Here is a 26569-nt window from a genome sequence, read left to right as displayed (position 1 = left end):
GCCAAGAAATGTAAAAAAAAAAATCTCATCAGTAATTTTTGTATTGGTTACATGTAGAAAAAATATTTTGGATGTGAATTAAATAAAATGTGTTGTTAAATTTTGAAGAAGTAAAATGAGGGTAATAGCACTTCTTAGGGTTATTTTGAGAATGGGCTATTACTGATAAAGCACATCAATATTTGACATATAGTCAGTTTTAAAATCTCTCTCCATTTCCAGGGACAAAGCAAACAGGGAAATGCCATCCCTGTTATGTTCCTGCCCACGACAGAACAAACAGTGGGGTGGACTCGAGCCAGGAAAAAACAGACTGCTGTCAGTGTGGTGGACAGAGAAGTCTATCAAGTTTGCAGTTAGAAAATGATTTTTGATTCCTCAGTATAGATGTGGACAATACTATCTCAGAATTAATGGTGGTTCTTAAGGGTGTGTCGTGTGGGTGTGCGTGTGCGTGTGTGTTTAATCCAATAGTTACCTGCTGGATGAGCCAGAAAGAAACAACTTGCATCTCCCATTGGTGGGGAGATCTTGAAAAAGATCCATGTTGGAATGCCAAACCACATAATAGGTTCTTGTGCTGCCAATCATGTGCCAAAGCCCCCTGACCTATTTTGCTAAAGCTTTTTGGGAGTCTTATGAGGCTGAATAATTCAAGTTTGGAAACATGATATCTGCAAAGCAAACCTAGGAATAGCTGACCCTTAAGAAGCTTGTCAGGTGGATGTCTCAGCGGTGGATGTAGGCAACCTCCCTGAAAAGGCTTGTATGCCTTACACAGCTTTTTGCTTCAGTGACCGGCACAAAATAATCAATACTAGTGTATATCATCCCAGGTATTTTCTATGTGCATATTAGTACTAGAAGGCTTTTTGTACAAAGATATCTTTTCCATGTTGTTTTCCTAATTAGAAATGCTCATTAATGTACATAAATGAAGCAAGAGACTTACCAGTTTTCTCCAGTTTGAGACTGCACAGGCCACTTAACACTACTGGTAGTCTCTGTCCAATTGAAAAAAAGGAAGTATCTATGGTGGTCATTCTTACTAATGCATGTAGTCATCATACACATCCCTCCTTCCTTCCTTGCCAATGCCTAATCTACATCGAATTACTCACAATTACATATAATCTGTCTAGCACTTTTAGAATATTCTTTCTTAAAATTATACTTTCTAAGAGTGATTTTTTTTATTCCTATTCCTCCAGCCCCTCCCCTTTGGCAACCATCAGCTTGTTTTTTGTATCTATGGGCCTGTTTCTGTATTGTTTTATTGATTTTGTTTTCTTTAGATTGTGTTGTACGTATCAATGAGATAATGTTATTTGTATTTTTCTGACATTTCACTTAGATGCACCTTGAAGGTACAATGCTATGTTGTCACAAATGACAATAGTTCATTATTTTTCATGGCTAAGTAATATTCCATTCTATATATGTACCATCTTTTCTTATACATTCTTCTATTAATGGACATTGAGGTTGCTTCCATCTCTTGGCTATTACTAGTAATGCTGCAATGAACATAGGAGTGCATATATATTTTCCAGTTAGTGGTTTTATTTTATCAGATAAATGCCCCAAAGTGGGATTCCTGGATAATATGGCAACTCAATTTTTAATCTTTTTGAAGAATCACTATACTGTTTTCTATAATGGATGCTCTAATTTATAAATCTACCAATAGTTCATGAGGCTTCTATTTTCTCCAAATTCTCACTAGCCTTGCTGTTTGTCAATGTATTGACAATGGCCTTTCTGACCAGTGTGGAGTGATACCTTCTGGTGGTTTTAATTTGCATCTCCCTGATGATTAATGGTGTTGAGCATCTTTTCATAAGTCTGTTGGCCGTCTGCACACTCTCTTGGGAGAGAAGTCTGTTCAGGTCCTCTTCTCACTTTGCATTTGGAGTGTTTGGTGTTTCTGTGTGTGTGTGTGTGTGTGTGTGTGTCTGTGTGTGTGTTGTTGTATGAGCTCTTTATACATTTTGCACATTAACTTTTACCGAATGTATTTTTAAAAATATCTTCACTCATTCAGTAGGTTGTCATTTTGTTTTGTCAATGATTTCCTTTGCTATGCAAAATCTTTTTTAGTTTGATGTAGTCCCATTAGTCATTTTTTAATTTCTCTTGTTCAGGGAGATATATCTAAGAAGATATTTCTAAAAGCAATGTCAGAGTTTACTGCCTATGTTTTCTTCTAGAAGTTTTATGGTTTCCATCAAACATTTAAGTTTTTAATTCATTTTGAGCTTATTTTTGTATGTAGTATAAGAAAGTTGTCTGATATTTTTTGCATATACCTGTTTAGTTTTGTCAACACCACTTATTGGAGAGACTTTACTTCCACTGCATATCCTTGCTTCCTTTCTCATAGATTAATTGACCATATAAGCAAGGATTTGATCTCTGGGCTCCCTGATTCTATTCCATTGATCTAACTACTTTTAAACGTGACTATGACATTTTTCTCCTGAATAGTTAAAATAAAAACCAAACAAATTTTTGGTTAATTTATGTATAGTTTTCACTCTCAAGTTTACTGCCAGTACCTATTAGGAGTTAATGGATCCTCCTACACAGAAAAAAAACATTTTCTAAAGCTGGAATTCATAAACTCAGCAGAATTTAAAAAGGCCTATGAGATTTTTATAAGTCTGGAAAACTAACATTTCTTAAGGTAGTTCCTGGAGATCTTTATTAAATAAAAAAAAGGAAAGAAAGTTTTGGGTTAAACAAAGTTATGTTTATTCCCTCAGAGCCTTTAATGAATATCTAAAGGGGATGTGGTAAAAATGCTATTTTACATTCATCCTTCCATGGAAACCACATCTGCAGTCTGGCCCCGCAAGGCGCCAGTGCACATCAGAACACACGTAGGCTTCCCGTTGTCTCTAGAGTAAAAGGTTGGTGTTCTTTGTCATGTGTTTAACAGCTCTAAAATTTCCCCTCTTCCAAATGGTGGTCAGTGACTTTATATTAAACTAATTGTTGTTTATAAGCATCATTTTATTAAAGTGAGATGGGATAAAAATAAGATTTCTGTAATGAGATAACATTTTATTTTAATTTTCACCATTTATATACAAACAAAAATTAATAAAACACATCACAAAGCAGTAAAATTTCATAGTTAATATGTATAGGTGCATAGTTTCATGCTCACATGTTTTTAAGTATTGTATAGATGAACAGATTTCACGATACATCATTATTCTTAGACAGGATCATTAAAAGACACTTAAAAATCTTATAATCTTTTAATATATGATAATAAGTCACAACTTCTCAACAGGAGCAACAAAAAAATAGTGAGGATCTGGGAATAAGTGGTAGTCACTTGGGTGTTTTTAGTTTGCTTTAACATTTTATACTTGAAGCCACACTACGCACACAGCACACAAGGACCTGCTACCTCATATTCACGCCAGTGGGAGGGAAGCACCGGAATGCTCAGTGGGGTCAGGTGCAGGCGCTGCGACCACTGCTGATGGAAGACTCCAAAATACACTGTAAAAACTTCAGGAAAATGACTGGGCATGTTGGAACTGAGCACTTATACAGGATGGAACATCTGTCAGCAGACCTCGAGAAACTGGGAGCGAAGATCTTTCTTAGGCTTCAGGTTCATAGTCTTGATACCCTTCCTAATATTAAGGAAATCAGAAAGACAACATACAAAGTTAGTGTGAGGGACCCATAACCAAGGATTGAGGGGGAGTGAGACAGGGTATGGCTTGCCACTTGGAATAAAGGTCATACCCATAACTGTTCTGGGACTGTTCTGTCTGCTACATCCAATATAATTTTTGATAGTTTTGTCTGCCTGTCAAATATAAAAGTGAATTATGCTGGTGGTCAGGGTATCTGGCTTCTACTTTTACATGTGCCATTTAATGATCATATGACCTAGTCTTGCAGGACAACTTAGTTGGCTTATCTGACTGTCAGTTTCCTGAACCGTAAAATGTGAGAATCAAATTAAGAGGCCTATAATGCCTCTTTCAAGCTAAGATGCTCTAATTATTAGAAGGAAACTAAACATGTAAAGGCTGGTTATGTTTCCTTTCCTTTTACTCTCCCAGTCATGGCTTCAGTTCTTTCTTCTAAAGAATTGTCCCCCACCCAGCCCAGCCATACAGTATATGGATAACATCCACAATAAAAATATCAATGGACTTAACAAAAGGGGTCACATTAGTCCTTCTAAATAATAACTAATAATATCAGGATCCTGCTTACAATAAAACACTTACCTTTAATTACTCAAGCTGCTGTCTCCACAAAGTACAAGTTTAAATGCAACAGTCCCAGTCAGTACTCTATAATTTGTCTTCGACCCATCACTGCAGCTGTAATCTGTCACTGTTCTCTCTGTTCCCTAAGTTTGACTCTTATTCAATTACCCACTCTTCTTCAGACAGATTCTCAGACATGCCTGCCTTCACTTCTTTTTTTTTAAATGATTTATTTATCTTTTAGAGGGGAAGGGAAGGAGAGAAGGAGGGAAGTATCAATGTATGGTTGCCTCTCATGAGTCCCCTGCTGGGAACTGGCCTGCAACCCAGGCATGTGCCCTGACTGGGAATTGAACTGCAATCCTCTGGTTCACAGGCCTGCGCTCAATCCACTATGCTACACCAGCCTGTGCATGCCTTCACTTCTGATGCACCTTGGGGCTAGAATGTCCTGTCTTCACTTTGGCCTATCACATTTCCCAGCTCCTCCCACCGGGCTCAGCACCACCCCCTCTGTAAAACTCCTCTCAACTGATGTAAAAAGACCCATTCAACTGTTATATTATTTTGTCTAATTTGTATATTTTTGCTTCTGTGATACCTGGTGCAGAGAAGGTAGTTAATAATGTTTGTTTAAAGAATCATGAGAAATAAATGAAGAAATGAATTTGTATTTGTTTTTAGCAAACCTACTCAAGTGTATATCCCTATGTCCTGGTACTATCAGTTACTCTTGTTTGCATTTTCTGTAGTGTTAAGCATTTTGCTATGCATAAAAGACCCCAAAACATTGCTAAAATCTAATTAGGTAAAGAAATAACTGACTTTCAATTTTTATAAATGGGGTTACTAGCAACATGCCTTGCAATGATGCCATGAAGAATAACATAACCTAACTACAGCACACTTCAACTCAACTTCTAGTGAAGCAGTAACACATTTTCTTTTTCTATGGCATCGATTTTGGTATCATGGTAATATTATCCCCATATTATTAGTTGGGGCATTCTCCTGTGTCTATTTTTTTGGAAGAGAATTTAATTAGTATTCATTGGAATTAATTGTTACTATAATTACTCATTAGATGTTTAGCAGAATTCACCAGTGAAGACATCTGGTCCTGAAATTTTCTTTCTGGGTAGCTTTTAAATAATAATTCAGTCACTTTTCTTTGTTATATATCTTTTTGGATTTTCTGTTTTCTTTTGAGTCAGTTTTATTCATCTAAAAGTATTTTCTAATTTCCCTTCTGATACACTTCCTACTAAAGAAATTTTATTTTCAAATTAAAATAAAATTAACCAAATTATACTGTTTAAAATACTATACTGACTTATATCAGTTGTCACAAATCATTCATTTATCATCTTTCTACTTATGATCTTTTGGATAACTTTTTTATTATGCAAACATGTCACTAGAAATGTGTGACAAATAGTAATTACTTTCTTTTGGCATTTAGTTGCTTTCTCTAGCTTTTCATTTTGGAATTTATTTTAGAATGTAAGAGTTCTAATAAAATACTTCTATAATGCAAGTTGGCAAACTTTTTCTGTAAAGGGCCAGTTAGTGGGTATTTTAGGGTGTAGGCCACATATGGTTTCTTTTGCTGCTGCTACTTTTCCTTTTTTAACAACCCTTCCCAAATGTAAAAGCCATTTTTAGCTTGCAAGTTGTCCACATAAAGCATATCTTGGAGTTGGCCAATTTGTTCGTCTAGAGCGTAAGTCATTCTCACCAAGCAGAGATGTGTGGGAAACCTGAGAGGGATGGGTTTTAGTACTGCTTATTATAGAGACCAAACTTAAAGTCCCAGACTTTAATTTTGGAGTGTTATGTATATAAAGTTTACCTCAGAAGGCATTTCATAAGTCTCATTGTCAGGATCCCCGGGCATATCTTCCAGAATCCCTTCCTGTGGAGCTCCTTCTTCACTCTAAATTTAAGTGGAAGCACAAAACCTATATGATGAAGTCCCATTTATCGGTTTTGAAAGTCACAAACATTTGGAAAACATCTTATGTACAATACTGGCATGGATGTCATAAAAACGGCACTCTTGAATATCACTACTGGCATTCTAAGCTATACAATGCCTTTGGAAAAACATTGGGACAATGTGTTTATTTCTCCTAAATATGAACAATTTTTTTGCCCAAGCAATCCACTGTCCGGGAGATAGTTCAAAGCTACAGTCCAAAGATGGTTTTTATAGGATCAGTGACAACAGTAAAAAGTTGTTAACCTAAATGTTCAGTGGATGAAGAAGAGCTAGGGATATCATCATTCACCAACTCAATAGATAACTAAGACATGTATTAATGTGACATGAGAATTCCATGACAAAACAAGAACATATTTATGACAAAATGTCAGGATAAAAAGTACTGCGCATATCATGGACACACCCTGTGTAGAATTCAGATGCAAAGGTAAAACAATTGAAAGAAAATACAATGAATTATTAAAAGTACATTTTGTTGAGTAGTACTTTTTTACTTTTTTTTTACTTTTTAAATAAATTTTAAGTTATAACCACTTATGATGTAAAAGCATACATATTTGGTAATGTATTTTAAATTATGGCATATAATTTTTTTCTGAAATTTCAAGATTTAAACTATATATATTTGGAGAAAGAAAATCAAATACATGGTCAGTTTTTCAGGTCTCTCCCCTTAGAAATAGGATACCACAAAATTCAATCTGAAACGATTGTGATTTTATTATTCTTCATTAATCACCCTTTGCTGTGTTGCATTTATTCCAGGAAAGCAGTTGTAAAAAAGATACAGTTCATTTCAAATGGAAAGAGCAGAGAAGCAGTGTGAGCTTAAATGGATTTACTGAAAGAGATCAAGTAGACCCTCAATCAATGCAGCTATGTCCAAAAATATGCCTGACATAAAGGATGTCTCCTCGTGTCCTCATGTCTTCAGCATGAAGTGACAGGAAGGAGGATAAGGAAATGGCTACGCTGACCTTAAGAAAGCGTCAACCTAATGCTGATGCCTACATTAGTTGCGCAGGGCAGTTTACAGCTCATCCTCCCTGACCACCTTTTTTTATAAACCCAAAAATCTCAAGTTATATACAAAAAATTGAATATAAACCACTCCCCAAATACCTTTTTCTAAATACAGAGTAAAGATGTTGTTTTCATAGTATTTTGCCACCTAGTACAAGTCAAGAATACAGATTCTGACGCATTGTAGTTAGACAAAAGGGCCGTAGCATCACACATCTGAAGCTCATATCCTGAGTCCTCCATATTCCGGATGTTTCGTAATGTTAGACAAGCAACCTCAGTTTTCTCTAAGCACAAACAGCCTTAATAATAAATTGAGACAGCAATTTACCTCTTTTAATGGGGAGGACCAATAACATTATTAATTCTCTCTATATGTAACTTTTAGAGATAGTCAAGTATGAGAAAAATAGGTAAATTTCCTGTTTCCATGTATTTTTTAAACTAACAAGTAGAGACTTCTTTTTCTAACCTGCTAGAGAATTTTATGTAGACCGGACAAGTAAATATGGTAGAACTGACTTGTTTGCTGTTCAACTGTCACAGATGAGGTCTACTGTAAAACTAAAACTGGTGACTGTTACTGTGTGTGTGTGTGTGTGTGTGTGTGTGTGTGTATTTTGGTGTGTCCGTGTATGTTCTTCAACATTCAGCCAAGTAACGTTGGGTGTTGCTTATGAATTCTTTGGCTTGATTGATCATGCATTGGAAGCAAGTGAAATCCACCCATGTTAATTTTAAATACAGATTAAGTCAGGTGGCGAGATCATAACAAAAGTATGTGCATTTCTGAGCATGCGTTTACCTAATCTTTTGAAAATTATACTTTATCACTTATTTTAAACTACATACATAAACTACATACAATTGTACTCATATATGTAACCAGTTTATGTACTTGAGAAATTATCTTATAAATCAAAAATATAAAAGAATTATAAAACTGGCCTAATTATAGGGCCAGGGTTTGAGAAACCACAGAGGTAATGCTAATACAACATTAAAAGAGAGATCCAATAAGTGATTAGGGAGAAGGTAAGCTACAAGAATGAAGATACATAAACAAATGGAAAAAAGAGGAAATAAAGATATAAGAATGAACAATCCAAGACAAATTCCAAGATATTAAATATTATTCCAAGATATTCCAAGATATTCAATAATTATAAAATATCCAAGATATTTTATAATTATTCAATAATATCTCAGTAAATTATATCCAAGATATTATCTCTCAGATAATATCCAAGATATTTTATAACTATCTATGTTTCACAAGAATAGGCACCTACTTTCAGAAATGTTTACTCACTAAAACAATAAAATATATGTTACTTTCACAAGTCTGATTCTGGAAAATGAGATGATTGATTTCATTAAAATAAAAATGCATTTATTTTTAATGACTTAAATATTATTAACAATTGTGAAGATCTTAAATAACTGCATTATATTACATGAAGTGAAGGCAGCTTACAGATCTCTGAGGCCAACTAGCGTGGGCACATCTTCCCAGGGAAGCTTGGCCTTAGAGGAGTTTAGTGATTTACTCAGAGTGAAACTGGCAGAGGTGACTTCAGAGACTGTGCTCTTAACCACTGCCATGAGAGTGTTGATATTCAAAAGTGTTTTCTTTAATCAAATTATCTATAGATTCCAGTAATTGAGAGGGAAAAAGACATTCTATTGTGTCCTTGATTAGCCTTGGTCTAGGCCTTTAAGATCCACTTAAGAATCTATTACTGGTAAACAAAATTCTTATAATTTTATTTCTGAAACACACCAAAGAAGTCTACTCACAAATATTATGATTCTCGAAACATAAGTAGCCTCTGCTCTATGGTATCAGGTCCTCCGAGGCCAGGTTCTATTTCCCTGCCTCTGGTTAACAATCCTGAACCAGGGGAACTTTGCTTCCAGCCTCTACAAAGAAAGTCATGCAAGGCAGAGGTAATCAGAATAAATCCCCCCTAGAGTCTACAGACCCTTCCATTTCACTGGCCTTCATGGCTGTCACAGACTCAAAGGGAGATGCCAAGAAGCATTCATGATTCAAAATTTGTTCTTTGGCAAATCCCTACTCCCCTGACTAGCAGTAAATGCAATGAGGCTATGATCAGGACCCTCTCCTTAATTATTGAAAATACTGCAGAATCTGCTCCTAAAGCAGTAGCTGCCCTACAAAAATCCCTAGGTTCTCTCACAAAAGTTGTTTTTGATAATAGGATAGGCCTCGATTCTCTTTTAGCTGAAAGAGTGAGGTGTCTTTGCTGTGGGAAAGTTGAGACTGAGCTCTGTAAAATCACAAAACAATTCCACTGGCTTAAGGAAGTGACACCTTCACTGGAGTCTTTCTCCGATGTCTTTGATTCTGATTAATTTGTGCCTTGGGGACCATGTCTCCAAAGTGCACTGCAGGCATTGGGGATGATCCAGTTTATAACCATAGTAATGTCCCTGATGCACTGCATTTTCTCAAAGGTTTCAAATGTGTGTTTGCACTTGTTCAGCACCAAGCATATGATCTTATTAAGAATAGCACATAAGAAGCATATAGAATGACCAGTTTAAGGAATATAAACCTTAAGCTGTGACCTTCGAATAACACACAGATTTTGCAAAAAACACAAGAACCCCAAAGCCGTAACAGGGAGTAGTGCTAATGCCTTAAATCTTTGATCAGGTCTTCCATTTAGGCTGAGAGTCTGATCAAAGGGGTACCATGCCCCAAATGAATATGCTTATGCTAAGTCCCATGGCATCAAACAGACTTTAGCCCTCCAAGTAATTAAACCAGTCAATCAGGAAATCACCAGATCAGCACTAATCTGCCTGATGTCTATGCCACGCCCTAAAGGAAAGTAACCTTTTAATAACCAATATGCTTTTTAACCCAAGTATAATTTCCTTATTTCTATTCCCTTCTGCTTATAAAAGTCTCATTTTGTACAGCTGTTTGGAGATCCTTTCTATCTGCTGGATGGGATACTGCCCAACTGGTTTTTTCTCACCTGAACTGTTAAATACATCCCAGTTTGCCTATTAACAAATATAGATTAATACTTTGTGTAACAAAATTATTTTTGTTCAATTGCATGCCATATTTTATTATATATTTAATGTAACTTACAATGGAGATAAAAATTGCTTTCCCAAACCACCTTCATATCTAAAACCTACACTGATCTGTCATCCCTGTTAAACATGCATCCTAGGGTCCTGTGAGTGTGTGATAATTACCCAGCATCACTGTATGTTCGTAAACTCTGTGGCATCATTTGGTACAGACTATAGCAATTACCTGCTGTCAGTGTGAAGTCTCTCATTTTGAAGTCTGTAAAAGACTGTTGGCAAATGGTCAGATTTTCTAAAGTCTCTGAGACACACTCAAAAGTGGTATTTATAACAACAGAGCTTCAATCACTACCAGGCTTTTATGCCTCAAACATTTAAAGCAGCAGAGGCGCTCTTCTCCCCACTTCTCTTACACTGCGAGGTGCTTTGTGTGGAACCATCATTTCCTGCACTGTGAAACCATTGTCAAATAACGCAACAGCTCAAACAATGGGGATGGGAGAGAGAGAGTAATCCTAAAAATAAATGAAGAAACTAAACAAAGAACTCTAACTAAAGAGGGAATAAAAAGCTTAATTTCACACTCATCTTAAAGAATCCAACATTTCTGATAGGAAATCAAGCACAGAACTTCTGTTTAAGTGAAAATAGAACATGCCCTGGCTGGTGTACCTCAGTGGATTGAGTGCAGGCCTGCGAACCCCACTATTGCCGTTCGATTCCCAGTCAGGGCACATGCCTGGGTTGTGGGCCAGTTCCCAGCAGGGGGACTCATGAAAGGCAACCATACATTGATATTTCTCTCCTTCCCTCCTCGCTAAAGATAAATAAATAAAATCTTTAAAAAAATAGAACAGCCCTGGCTGGTGTAGCTCAGTGGATTGAGCACGGGCCTGCAAACCACATGATCGCAGTTCGATTCCCAGTCAGGGCACATGCCTGGGTTGCAGGCCAGTTCCCAGCGGGGGACTCATGAGAGGCAACCATACATTGATATTTCTCTCCTTCTCTCCTTCCCTTCCCCTCTAAAGATAAAGAAATAAAATCTTAAAAAAAATAGAACAGACTTTTCAAAAACATGCAAAAACCCTTTTTGAGATGAAGAGTATGCGATGGGTACAGATAGTTTATTTTACTAACAGCAGCACTGTTTATGTTATCAAAAACTAAAAAATGGAGTAGGCAGGTATGAGAATCTTGTTTAAAAGCTTAAAATATATTCAGTTTGAAGGGAGCAAAGGGCATCTGATTAAAAAATCAGATTGATTTCAATTAAAAACAGTTTTATAAAGAAAAAATTTTTTTAGATTTTTTAAAATTTATTTTTAGAGAAAGGGATGGAGAAAGAGGGACAGAAACATCAGTGTGTGGTTGGCTCTTGCATACTCACTACTGGGGACCTGGCCTGCAACCCAGGCATGTGCCCTGATTGGGAATCGAACTGGTGACCCTTTGGCTTGCAGGCCAGTGCTCAATCCGCTAAGCCACACCATCAAGGGCAGAAATTAAAATTTAAAAAATAACTTAGAACAAGTACTTAATCTTTAAAACCAAAACAACATAAGTAGTTCAGAAATGCCACTATATTTTGTATTAATATTATGTATAGATATGAATATATATAAAGAGTAATGTAATGATCACCTTTACTGTTACCAATATAGAAAGTGTTTAAATGCATTCTAGTATGACACAAGAAATGATGAAAATTAGCACACTCTGGTATAACCCAAAGAATAATAGTCATGCTAAAGAGACATTAAATGAACCCCCATTTCTTCCCAATTTTGTATGGTTTAATTAAAATTTAATTTTTATTGTTGGGTAAAATACAGTACTGGTTTAGATCTAGGGAAGAATTAAAGTGATGAATGGAATTGTTTAGTCAAGACTCTACACCTTTAGGAATGTATGAAATATGGCAGAACCAGCACTAATGGCTAGGGGCCTTGTGGTTGGAGTCCATTGAACAAATCTGTTCCTTTCAAGGCAGTTATATAGATAGGGGGCAAAGAATTGCAACATTTACTTATGCAATGAGATAGATGTAAAAGAGATAGGTAAACAGAAGGGTATGGCATCAGCAGGAATTAAAGCGTGATAAGCCTGGTACAGTAAGAGACAAGTTTGTAATTACGGTACTTTGAATGTTTTTGCACTGCTATTTCAATATAGCAATATTTAAGATTGTGTTAACTTTCATCAAGATAAACCATTTCAAGTTCTGATAATGTAGCATCCTGTTGCATTTTAGATGTCCTAGTTCATAAGTTCTACCAACATTTACTACTCACTTGTATGAGACATACTCTAGGCTGAGGGAAAAACACATACAGACACACATACTACACTGGACCACGGACGACCTCTGAGGCTACCTCCTGAGACTTTCTTGAATCTCCTGAGTAAAATGTTAATTATAGCATATAATGTTCACCATAAATTGTTTATGCTGCAATAAGTAAAATGTAGCAAGAAGGCTGAGTGAATACACAGCTTCTGGTCATCTGCTAGGCTTTCTGGTTGGTAAGGTGACCTACCCTCATCAGCTGTGTGCTATATCTACTCAGATTGTACCTCAGGAGGTTAACAAACTACTCTGTCATCAACCATCTGGATCATTTGAGATTAGTCGAGTAAATGGTCATTATTAAGTCATGTAGTAAACATATCATACTCTACGTTGTTCATACATACAATGAAACCTCAGATTTAAAATGTATGTCTATTTTAATTAAACGACACTTTTAGAAAAAACAGTCCCCCCTAGCTATTCATGCTCTACTTAGGATAATCTACTAGCATATTAGTTACTTTCTTGTCTTTTGCCTTTCTAACTATTTTTTGGTCTTGACAGTTGTCAAGAGGATGGGGCAAGAGGAAGGGACAGAGAGAGAGGGAGAAAAAAAGACAGAAAGAGGGGGAAGAAAAGGGAGGGAGGAGGGGGGGAAAGGGAGAAAGGAAATATGAATTGAAAGCTCTTTAACCATTTTTAAAAGGTTTGAGAGTGGAGAAGAGAGTAAAGCTTCTATATTAAATCTATTTTGGGGTTAGTTTTTTGTGTTATTTATCTATATTACCCATGAACCCAGTTTTGAATACATTCAACTGTAAATTACAAAATAATTGATCTATAAAAAATTTTTAGAAGAAATTTTCATTATACAGCAAAAAAAGGTAATGTTTTGTCTTAAATCTTCCTTCCCTTTGGTAAATATAACCAGCAGCTCAGAGACTGCAATTTTTGCGACAATGCTGTGCAATTAGATGACTCACCTAATAAGAGGTCAGGACACAGAAACAGTAACCCCTCCCCCTCCCTTATTTGGACATAGGCCTAGTTGCAAATACTAATACACAATGGGAAGTCTGGGTATAAACTACTTTTCGGTTTCATATCTAAATGTTAATGGCTCTCCGCCATGGATAAAAATGCTATTATGTATGTTCACTGTTATGTATGCTTATTATTTTAAGTTTGCATCATAGGATTTTTGAAAATCAGCCCCTTGGGTTGATTGAACAAAACATCAGAGTGGGTCAAACCAAGAAATACCTACTACCCTTGTGTTGAGTTCAGAAGTCATTTCATTTCATCTTTGCAAATGCACTGATCTATGGAGGCAAGTCTTACAACTAGAATTAGTGGGGGAAAGCAGATTTTCACAAAGAAGTAAGGAACCTGTGTCTGTATTTTAGGGAACATAGGGAATGCTAAAAGGCTCATGTGAAGAGAAAATCTGCTGTCAAGACCTTAGTGAGTCAGAGTCCAGGTGTTTCCTTTAAAAACTGGTGGGGAATTGGTCTTAATATCTGACTGGGAGAAAATATTTCAGGCAAAACAAATTACTTACGCTAAAGGTGACTAGGACTTATAGAGCTGTAAAGCAGACAGTGAACATGATAGCTTGAAGATCAGTGCCTATGAGACCCAAGAGAGAAATCTTAAAGGGCAAGATAAAGCTGTGTCTTCTTCATGTCAGAGAGGAAAGACTGGGAGAGGCCAGGAGAAAGCCAGCACTGGAGCACAGCACACTCAGGAGCATGTGGTAACCTGAGGTTCTAGGGGGTCTTCTCACTATTGAGAAGAGATGTGCATCACATGTGCAGGGCTCTCTTCAAGTGGATCTCGGCCCTCAATTGGAATACCTTTGCTTAGCATCCATGACAGTAGGTGGGAAGGGAATGACACCCTACAGATCACAGTAGTTAATTTCAATAGTTATCGCAATTATTATGCCCTGTAATTTTTTTCATCTTTAAGCTTTTCACACAAGTTGTGGTTGCTCTTTTCTCTGGGTTACTTAGAAAAAGATTTCTCTGAAAACCTCTATCCATGTCTCAACAGATCTGAGATAAAAGGGAATCTGTAAGATTATCAAGAAAGATAATGAGCTGGACATATTCTTACAGGGCCATTCAAATGAAATATTAAGATGCTCAGTTTTCCATCTTACTCTTACATAAAATAATAATACTAGGTAAGCTTTATTTAGTGCTTACTCTGTACTGGGTACTGTCCCAAGAGTTTCACATGCATTATTGATTAAAAAAAAAACTATGAGGAAGTTAATTCTATTATCTTTATTTTATTAATGAATGAGCAGAGGTAACCAGTTTGGCTCTACAGCCAGTACCCCTAGCTATTATGCAATATTGGTCAAGCTTCTGAAATAAAAAACCAACTTCTTACTAAAAACATTAAGTTGAGCTACTTGTATAGGTAAAATTAAGATAAAAAAATTAATAATCTCAAAACACAACGTAAAATATTTTATAATTAAATATCTAGCTATCTCTACCATGGAGCAATTTGTCATTTTTATTAGAAAAAGTAAGAGGCTAAAAGAAATATATAAATATATATTTATTCATATATAAATATAAATGTATATTATATATTTGTATATAATACATACATCCATGTTACATATAATATATATTATATATATTTATTTTACATAAATGTATATATACACACATACATATATACAAACACATACATCAGAGATATATTTACAAGGGTAGAAAACAAACATATATATACCACATAGCTATTAAATATGCAAATGCTAAATGCTTAACTTTTTGTTTCAGGGAATAAATAGCCAAATTTACTGCATAGCATTTTTCTGGTTTTGAACTTCTCATTAGAATGTTTTCAAAGAGAGTAGAAATGATTAAATCATCAGAAATAATTTTCTCATTTTCCCCCTATATATGTGGCACAGAATCTAGGTTTTTAGAGTGGTTTGAAATATCATTTGAGTTTCTTCATTCCTCCCGATGAACCAATATAACTTTTACCTGAGTCACATGCCTTATCTTCACACTGCAAATGGGAATCTTAAGCCCCTGCACAAAGTTCATGGGGCAGATATACTTAGTATGACATTTGTTTGTTTACATTGTTGTATGCCACTGAGAATTTGAAGGAGAATAAAAGATTATATTCTCATCACACAAATGAATACCCTTTGCTTTGTCTAGCTTTGTCTGTTTCTTTATTTAATTAAGCAATAAATGCTTTTGTTCATTTAATTAGTTTTAAATCATCCATTATTTCTGGATTACTTTATTAATCTCTCAGTAAATCAATGTAGAGCTCTGTATTTAATTTCTTCAACCATTTTTCTTTTTTAAATTTGATTCATTTATATGTCCCTTTGGTTTTGGTTGAGTAGGAACTCCTGATTTCTGTATCAGAAGGAGAAAAATAGAGAATGCACAGAATATTCTGTACTTAAGATGCTGCAGCTGTCTCTCTGTTGCAAAAGGGAGATGGGGTGACTGGTTTCATGGTGCCTGTGTGTGTGAAGGAAAACTATATATTGAGGAGGATCCCTGAATTCTGTCCCTGGTAAGGAACTCAAACTGGTTACACAATCACTCTAAATACCTTGAATCACAGTCCCCACCCTCCAACAACTGTACACAATATTTGTTGTTTGAAAGACAAGGAGAAAGTACACTTTTAAGAGCATGGGACTTGGTAGCCAGCTGACTTAGTGGCAGATGGATTCCATGAGATTCTGAGCAATTTAGAGGCCTGAATGGGAAAATGGTAATAATAAAAACTTTCTTAGATTGTTGTTGTATTAAATAAGTACATAAAATAGTGTATGATTACCAGTATACAAAAATACTAAATGTTTGCTGATCATGCATTTTACTCTCTTAGCCTTTTACTTTTGTCATCTAAGTATACCAATAAATGTATATCATGCATATTACCCATTGTTGTATTTTCATTTTATTGCAGATTTTATTTTTAGAGCTTCTTTAAAAACTTTATTTTTAAAGCTTTTCTTGGAAAATATTGGAATCAAATTTTTTTTGAGAATGGAAGCATTTACCTTATCTCATCAATAAGCTATATTTGCTGCTCCAGTGGACCTTCATATTTTACTTTCCACAAACTGATGCATCACCCTCTTCTTTGTTCCCTTTCTCTCAGCTGTCTAAAACCACAGCTGCAAACTTTCAGCACCAAATGATAAATGAACCCTGCCAAGTCCTGAGTATATCTTAGCAACATAGATAATAAGCGAATGCTACAGAGCTTCAGCATACATGCAGCAAATACAGTGTCTAATTATTTTAAGCTGAAGGCTTATGAGCAGAAGAGATATTATATTCGGACCATATCAAGGGTGAGAAATATTCTCAGCACTAGTACTGGAGGTCCATTGTACTTTGCTTGACATTTATAATGCTGGTAAGAAGCACCTCTTGTCCTTGAAGTACCTCACTTCTCATAATTGAAGCAAAATCAGATACCTATAAAAAGTCACCTTTTTTCCATTGTAGACTCTTTGGGTCAACCTCAGAAAAGGGTCGGTACTGTACTGGTAAAACTCTGGACTGCTATATCAATCAATTATAATCTTTACATAGGAAACACAACATTGGGGAAAATACAGAGTACTAAGATCTTAGAAATACCAAATACCAACAGTATGTGACATTAGTGTATTTGACAATATGTCACAATAACTGGTAACACTATGACTAGCTTCTAAAAATGTGCAATAGGTCTGTGTTAAAGGGGCTATAAGATTTGGGAAGGTGACCATAGAACTAACATTGTTTTGTACTAAGAATTGATGTAATGACATTTTTCTGATATTATTTATCAATAAGAGCCTCCAAATTATAATAAAAAACTGTGAAATAGAGAGTGTTATTTCCCTACAGTATCATTCAGACAGAGTTTCCATATATTTTGTATTATGTTGCCACCAAACATGCGATCTTATTGCTGTTACTAACCTACCTGTTCAACTAATCAAAAGAAACAAATTAGCAGTATGAACCTAAAACATACTTATTATGTATAGTGCATTATACCAGAACTGTAGAATGTACATGCTGTACAAGAGATGGTCCCTTCACCTCAACCTGCCTCAAATCTAGGTAAATAAATGAGATACACAAAAGCCAGATAACACAAGGTAGTAAATGTGATACAGGGCATAAGGAACGTAAAAGTAAAATGTTCAGAATGGGGTGGGGTAACGTCTGGCTTGAGCACACACCATCGGAACTGGGTCTGAATGTTTTTGTGATGAGTGGGAGCTTCAGAGAGTGGACATGTCCTGGACAAAAACGTAATGGCAGGGGAGTGAATGACTTTTATCTGGCTAGAGAATAGGGTGTGGAGATAGACGACTGCCCTGGAGTTTGAACATATAAGAACTGTTCTGTGTTGTCATGGGAAGAAGTTATAGAATACAGAGTTTGAGGAGGAATGTTCTGGCAATGATGTGCAGAAGAGTCTGGAAGGAAGGAAAGCAGAGATAAATGGGGAGTGTAGGCAATCTATCCCGGCCATAATCCAGACAGAGGGGATGAGGTGACTAGGGGAGTGGGAATGGAATAGGAGCGAAAGGGATTGGTGTTGCGAGATATTGTAGAAGATGAAAGAATGGAGTGCAGCAACTATTGTTAAAGGATTGTGATAAGTCTGAGACTTTATCCTACTCACAAACTAAAACGTTAGCCTGTCAGTTTCACAGATGCAGGCCAAAGAGGCAGGGCTCTTGGATCAGAGAAAAATGTCTCTGGTAGTAAACAGCAGTGATAGAGCAGACTAACAGCAGAGTATCATCATTTTTTAAAGCTGATTCCCTAAGTGCCATTTCCCATGGGAAGTTCAGGTGACACCTACACAGCCAGTGAGTCGCCTTATAGAATAGAAATCCAGGGCTAACTTAACCTGGGTCTTCTGTACTAATGGTAAACACATCTCTCCTTTGCTCCAGAGACACTCTCTCTAAACCAAGGCTGTGAGCACACCTACCTGCCCTGTTCTTTAGAGGAGGGAACTATTTCTATCTTCCAGGTATGTTTATGATATAAAAATCCTTGAAATACTATCTCAAACAAAATTCTGTCAGTGCCTTTCTTGCAAAATGTGCAGAAATATGAGACCCTTGGTTTTTCAACACTGCTCGAACATGAACAGATAATACAGGACAAGAGGTAAAAACAATTAGGTTTGACTTGGACTGATTAGGAAAGTGGACACTTATTATTAGCACTAAAGAAAAATAGGGCAAAGCAGGTTTTAAGGCCAAAGTCGTCTTTTATGTAGAGTCTGAGGTGTCCCCATAAATATATGTTGAAAATGTGAGATGAGAGTTGAGACTTCAGAATTATAGATAGATAAGGTGCATATATACTACGGAATACTACTCAGCCATAAGAAAAGATGAAATACATTTGTGACAACATGTATTGACCTTAAAAATATTATACTAAGTGAAATAAGTCAGTCAGGAAAAGCTAAAAATCATCTGATTTCAGTCATATATTGGGTATAAAACTGAAACTCATAGATAAACTGCATGGTTGTTATTTACCAGAGGGAAGGGGGGTGAGGGTAGGAAAGGGTAAAGGGTGCCAAATACATGGTGAGGAAAGATTATTTTTCTTTGGGTGGCAGGCACACAGTGGAATTCACGGATATTGTGTCAGAAATGTACACTCGAAACCTATATGACCCTATTGATCAGTGTTGCCCCAATAAATTTAATTAAAAATAAAAGTGAAAAAAAGCATAGATATGTTCTGAATATTTACTTCATAAAGGTATTTGAGGAAGTCAGCAGAGTTCACAACTAAGAGAAAAAGAGGCAAAAGAAGGAAAACAATGTGTCATTACCTGAGCAACCTTTCTAGTTAGGAGACAAGGGAGGTGACAGAGCACAAAGTAAGGGATAGAGAATGACACACAGGCAACAGTATCTTTCAGAAGCTAAATGAAAAAGGCCATTCATTAACTATTGCCATACAACAAGGTGTTTCATGCACTGAAAAAAGAAAATGAGGACGAGAGCCACACATGTGCACTTTCAGTACTAAGTGTTTTATGCATGGGGGTGCATATGTGTTTAATAACTGTTTAAGTTTGTTGAACAATCTAGAAAAAAATGGAGGGAGAATTCAGATTTCAGGGGATAAAGGAATAAAAGCAAGACTACTGAAGGCTGTGATGGTGACAACATTTTGAGAAGTTGTAAGTAGAGAAAGTTGTTGGGATAATTAATTTTGAGGGTGATAGAATTTGTGATGAGCAGGCCTTTTGTTCTTGGGCTTGTTGTTTGTTGTGCTTTCTTTCTAAAGAAATGAAGGGACTTGTTAGTGATGTCAGTACAAGTAGAGTTTTATGGTACAAGGCAGAGAAGGGCTGGCCTTGTACCTAGAGCAAGATCTCAAAGGAGGGGAAGGAATGCAATCAAGAACATAGGGGTTGCTTACTTTAAGGAAATGCGGGACATGTCAGCATGCACATGCAGCTGTAGGTGGAGATGAGGGAGTAGAAAGGAGTCTGCCACACACTCTACTTTCTAAGTAAAATAGGTCATGAGATTATAAAGAAAGAAATTTTCAGGAAACATTTATTTATTAAATAATTTTGTAGGTTGTTAATCATCCCATTATACTGATGAGAAACATGAATGTCAGAGATTGCATTTTTGCCTAAAGTCACAAAGATGATTGATAGTCAAAATGGGTTCAAAATAGACTTCCGGCCAAGATGGAGGCATAGGTGGAAACACTGTGCCTTCTTGCACAACCAAGTTTAAAGACAACAAAGTTTTAGTAACAAAAACACAACCAAAACACAGAAAATTGAACTGTACCGAAGTCTGACGACAACACACCATTCAGTTAGACCAGTAAGACAGACGGAGTCAGTGGCTGGTGGAGCAGGGTCATGCAGAAAAAAGTGGCTAGACCGTACTGACCCAGGTGTGCAGGCAGCTGCTGGTAGATCCCAGGTATGGGGTGGCAATGGGCAGACCCAGTGAGGGTGCAAGGCGGCTGGCTGACCGTGGTCACACATTCACACTCAGATAAGCCAGGCAAAGGAACGAGCAGTGAGACAGACCGTGCAGGCTAGGGCCCCAGCGTTGGGAATTAAAGCCTTAAAGCACCAACTGGAAAAATTCTCAGGGTCGAGGTGCTGGAAAGAAGCTCCCAGGCTCACAGAAAGTTTGTTGGAGAAATCCACAGGGTCCTGGAGGGTGCACAGGCCCACACACCCAGGAGCCAGCACCAGGGGGACCTCGGTTTGCTTGCGGGAAGCAGCAGAAGGGACCAAAATCTGAGAGAGAGTGGAACAAACACCATTGCCCCTCTCTGACCCCACCCCCACATACAGTGTCACAACCCAGAAACTGGGTCGCCCTGCCCTGGTGAACACCTAAGGCTCTGCCCCTCATACGTAACAGTCGCCAACAGACCAAAACATTATGGCTCAGAAGAAGAACAAATCAAAGCCTCAGAGCCAATACTTTTAAACAAAAAAGAGATAGCCAGCATATCAGATGCACAGTTCAAAATATTAATGATCAGAATACTCACAGAACTGGTTGATTTTAGTCACAAATTAGAGGAACAAATGAAGGCTAAACTAATTGAAATGAAGGGAAATGCACAGGAAACCAATAGTAATGGAAAGGAAACTGGGACTCAAATCAAGGGAGTGGATCAGACGGAAGAAAAAAAAAATGACCAAACAGAAAAGAATGAAAAAACAAGAATTCAAAAAAATGAGGAGAGGCTTAGGAACCTCCAGGGCATCGTTAAACATTCCAACATCTGAATTATAGGGGTACCAGAAGGGGAAGAGGAAGAGCAACAAGTGGAAGACTTATTTGAACAAATAATAAAGGAGAACTTCCCCAGTCTGGCAAAGGAAATAGACTTCCAGGAAATCCAGGAAGCTCAGATAGTCCCAAAGAAATTGGATCCAAGAAGAAACACACCAAGGCACATCATCATTACATTAGCCAAGATTAAAATGAAGGAGAGAATCCTAGAAGCAGCAAGAGATAAGGGGGCAGTTACCTACAAAGGAGTTCCCATCAGACTGTCAGTGGATTTCTCAAAAGAGACCTTACAGGCAAGAAGGGGCTGGAAAGAAGTATTCCAAGTCATGAAATCCAAAGACCTACATCCAAGATTGCTCTATACAGCAAAGCTTTCATTTAGAATGGAAGAGCAGATAAAGTGCTTCTCAGATAAGGTCAATTCAAGGAGGTCATCATCACCAAGCCCTTATTATATGAAATGTTAAAGGGACTTATCTAAGAAAAAGAAGATAAAAAATATGAACAGTGAAAGGACAGCAAACTCACAGTTATTAACAACCACACCTAAAACAAAAGCAAACTAAGAGGACAGCTAGGTCAGGAGCAGAACCACAGAAATGGAGATTACGTGGAAAGTTAGCAACAGGGGAGTGGGAGGAGGGGAAGGGGGGAGGAGGTACAGAGAATAAGTAGCATAGATGGTAGGTAGAAAATAGACGGGGGAGGGCAAGAATAGTATGGGAAATATAGAATCTAAAGAACTTGTGACACATGGACATAAACTAAAGGGGGAATGGTGGGGAAGGGGGTTTGCAGGGTAGAGGGGAATGAAGGGGGGGAATGGGAAAACTGTAATGGCATAATCAATAAAGTATTTTAAAAAGAAAAAAATGGGTTCAAAATAATGTCACTCTTATGCCAAAGATGAGTTTTTACAATGGAATACTATGCAGAAGAGAGAGAAAAGGAGCTCCTACCCTTTTCAGCATGGATGGAACTGGAGAGCATTATGCTAAGTGAAATAAGTCAGGTGGTGAGGGACAAATACTATATGACCTCATCTTTAACTGGAACATAATCAACAAAAGAAAAAGGCAAACAAAATATAACCAGAGACATGTAAATTAAGAACAATCTAACAATAGCCAGATGGGAGGGGTAAGAGGACAACAGGGGGGAAGGGTTCTCAGCAACTACTATAAAGGGCACATGGACAAAACCAAGGGGGACGGTGGAAGCAAGGGAGGGAGGTGGGTTTGGAGGGGGTGGGGGGAATGGTGGAGGGAAAATGCAGACAACTGTGGTTGAACAAAAATAAAATAAGAAAAAGATGAGTGTTTAATTACTCTGGTGGGATTGTGGTCTTAAGGGAAGTAGAAAAGTTTTATAATGGACTCTGAAAAATAATATAAAATATCAATTAGAAAGAAAGAAAATAACTGCTGAGAAGCAATGAGTGCCAAGTAAATTTGTGGGTATCATTGATTTTTTAATTGAATCAACCAGCCCAGCATCCTGATTTTTCTTTAGCAGACAAAGAATTTAGCCTAACTTTCGAATCTTTCACATGGACTGAATTAGTTGCGAACTGTTTCGCAGCACCAATGTAACAGTGTTCAATAGATAAAGAAGAAAAAAACACCTCTGCCTCAGACAGCTGCTCTACTACTGTCAGAGTTCTCCCTCTGGGGTGACTCCCCAGGCCACATAACTGCTCGGGAAACAAGTAATTTAGGTGGCCCAGCTGTGTGTTACATTAAAAGCCAACTGTAAAGTGTGTGTATACACATATACATATACACATACAATATGTATATATATTTATATAAAAATAAATCATATTTGTGTAGAAAATGACTTCCTATTTAATCAAATTCCTAAGTCACAGGAATAAAATGAGGGTAAGAAAAACAGTAAAAATTTGTGTAGAAGGAGTGTGCAAAATAAATATTCATTCAGAATAATTAAATAGATCTATATCATGTTTTTAAATACCAAAGATCAAATTTAAAATTTTCATCTCACTTTAAAATGCATTATGCACAGTCTCCTTTATATATGTTTTGTATCATGACTTTTTTCTTGTTTCCAAAGACTTGGAATTTTAACTTTAGGGTTGCCTCCAAGTTATGTCTAGGGTGGAAGTCACTTCCATCTCCTTGGCTCAAAGCATGGCCACATAAAACTGTGTGTGGCTTAGCTTTGTTAAGCTATTTAACATATCTATGCGACCATTTAAAGGTTATAGATGTGTTAAATGACCATGTCAGAGGTTAGCTGCAAAGCTGTTGCTATGCAAAAACAGTTCTGTATGTTCCTGCTCCATGTGTCCCTTCTCCCAACTCACACCTGTGGGGGAAGGGGGAAGGACATCTTATATATCTTTCTAGTATTTCCTGGACACCCTGAGTTCTGGACCCCGTTCCAAATCCCTATTTGGGATACCCCTCTTGGCTGCACCCTGTTACATACCCATGCATCCTATCTCTATAGAAACCATGATGTAGGCAGCACAAAGATGATTGTATTAGGAAGTCCACTAGAGCAGAAGAACTAGAGCACATATTTACTTTCCCAGTAGACTCAGCAAATTTAACCTGTGGGAAAATGTCTGACTCTGTCTGGTTTTGAAAAGCAAATGGAATATTTGAGATCCAGTGACAGGGAAGACCCAAGATGGCAGAGGAGAAAGTGGAAGCTACACTAACCTGCCAAGACTAAACTGGGATTACAACTAAATTATAGAAAAATCATTAAGAATAACCAACTGAACATTAGCTGGAGAGAAACCTTATAACCAGTCAGAAGAAACAACTTCACCACAATGAGACTGGTAGGGAGTGTGCAGGAGGCATGACAGGGCTGGCTGGGCTCCCATGGGTGGCAGCTGAAGTGCAGGAGGGGTATTTCAGTGGCCATGAAGGTTCCCCCTGAGAAGTGAGTGGTCTAGACACCAAGCTGGGCTGTCCAGCCTACTGTACCAGAAATAGGAAAGAAACCCAAATAACACAGGACTGTGAGAAGCAGAAGGGTTTCTGTCTACCAGAGAGAGATAGTTGGAGACTCAGAGAGACTTTTAAAGGGCCAGTGCACAAAATTCCACTTGCAGCCATTTACACTGGACTCCAGCAGAAGAAGGGCAGAGTTGCCTAAAGATGCCCGAGAAGAGTCTGGGACTGGTGGCTCTGGGGAGAGAACTAAAGGAAGAGCCACCAGGATCCCTGTGCTGAGTCATTCCCTATACTACAGGAACCAACTTTCCCAGGCAGAGCACTCTTCTCTGAATGGCATCAGTCTGAGGAGGAGCAACAGCCCTACCCGATTGTGCTTGAGCCCTGCTGCTGAGGAGTACAGCTGGAAAACATTCACTAATTAACCCTACAGCACAGTGGCAAACACAAGGCTCATGGGCCAAATCTGGCCCTCCACCTTGTTTTATCTGACCCAGCACCTTATTTCTATCCAGTGGCAGCACTGAGCTCCTTGCCCCCTAGTTAAGGAGTAGTTATATTTATACAGTCCTACATTTGGCCCTTTGAAGGCAACTGTGAGGCTGATGTGGCCCCCAGTGAAGATGAGTTTGACACCCTTGCCCTACAGAAAGCCTGCAAGTAGAGGCAAATCACTGGGAGCTATGAGACTTCAGCTGACCATCCACCAGTTGCAGTGCTGAAAAAAGCCACTCTTGGTGTGCAGCCTGGTTCTTCCTGCACACACCCAGATCCAGCAGAGGGAGCCACGGGCTGTGGACCACTGATAGCTCCAAACAGGCTGCCCAGGGCCAGTCGCAGGCAGAGTTTGAAACAGAGCTGCACCGGAGTCTTGCAGATGTACCTATTACATAGAAACAAGCACACAGAGGCAGCCAAAATGAGAAAACAAAGAAACATGACTCAAATGAAGTAATAATAGAATTCTCCAGAAGAAGGTCTAGATGACATGGAGGCAAGCAATTTATCGGACAGATCGTTTAGAGTATGATTATAAGGATACTCAATAGCATGAAAAAAGACATGAAAACCATAAAAAGGACCATAAGAACTAAAGAATGCAATATCTGAAATAAATAATACCCTGGAAGGAATGAACAGTAGGTTAGATGAAGCAGAGGATTGAATCATTGATTTGGAAGACAAGGTAGAAAAGCACACCCAGGAAGAGCAGCAAAAAAGAAAAAAAAGCATTTAAAATAAGGAGGAGAGCTTAAGAAACCTTTGGGACAGCATGAAGCAGAACATCCATATTATGAGAACACTAGCAGAAGAAGAGGGTGAAAAAAGGATCAAGAACCTATGTGAAGAAATAATAACTGAAAACTTCCCTAATCTGGTGAAGGAAAAAAGACATACAAGTCCAGGAAGCTTAGAGAGTCCCAAACAATTTGGACCTAAAGATCATGATTAAAATGGCAAGACAATGAAAGAACCCTAAAAACTGCAAGAGAAAAGCAGGGAGTTACCTACAAGGGAACTCCAATTAGACTGTCATCTGATTTCTCAACAGAATCATTTCTGGCCAGAAGGAAGTGGTATCAAATATTCAAGGTGATGAAAAGCAAGGACCTACACCCAAGGCTACTTAACCAGCAAGGCTGCCATTTAAAATTGAAGGAGAAATAAGGAGCTTCCCAGACAAGAAAAGTTACAGGAGTCTATTAACACCAAACTAGTATTGCAACAAATGTTAAAGGGCTGCTGGAATTAAAAAAAGTGAAAGAAAAAAGATAGAGAAAAATAGTCTAATAATAAAATGGGATTACATAAGTATCTATCAATAATCATCTTCAATGTAAATGGCTTAAATGCTCCAACCAAAGGCACAGGGTAGCTGAATGGATAAGAAAATAAGACCCATATATATGCTGCCTCCAAGAGACTCAACTCAGATCGAAAGATACACCCAGAATAAAAGGGATGGATATTTTGTGCAAATGGAAAGGAAAGAAAAAGCAGGTGTAGCAGTCCTTATAGCTGACAAAATAGACTTTAAACTAAGGTTATAGTAAGAAACAAAGAAGGACCATACATAATGATAAATAGAACAATCCAACAAGAGAACATACATAAACTTAGGAAACATTTATGCCCCAACATAGGGGTACCTAAATGTGAGAGCCAGTG

General features: G+C 37.5%; 1 protein-coding gene across 7 annotated transcripts in view; it reads right to left on the bottom strand.

Moving 5' to 3' along the window:
- Nucleotides 1–3250: 3250 nt before the first annotated feature.
- Nucleotides 3251–26569, bottom strand: part of SNCA (synuclein alpha) — a 122332-nt gene continuing 99013 nt past the window's right edge. For all 7 annotated transcript variants that reach the window (XM_037046105.1, XM_037046103.1, XM_037046108.1 and 4 more), the window contains exons 5-6: nucleotides 6097–6180; nucleotides 3251–3653 (exon numbers count right to left, since the gene is read on the bottom strand). In XM_037046105.1, the coding sequence (XP_036902000.1) occupies nucleotides 3621–3653; nucleotides 6097–6180 (117 nt within the window). In that variant the 3' untranslated portion in view covers nucleotides 3251–3620. The remainder of the gene's footprint in view (nucleotides 3654–6096; nucleotides 6181–26569) is intronic.

Source organism: Sturnira hondurensis, unplaced genomic scaffold, assembly GCF_014824575.4.
Source record: "Sturnira hondurensis isolate 20B ecotype Veracruz unplaced genomic scaffold, ASM1482457v3 Scaffold0004998, whole genome shotgun sequence".
NCBI classification, from domain to species: domain Eukaryota; kingdom Metazoa; phylum Chordata; class Mammalia; order Chiroptera; family Phyllostomidae; genus Sturnira; species Sturnira hondurensis.
The sequence above is the reverse complement of the archived record's forward strand: the minus strand, read 5'-3'. Positions and strand labels throughout refer to the sequence as shown.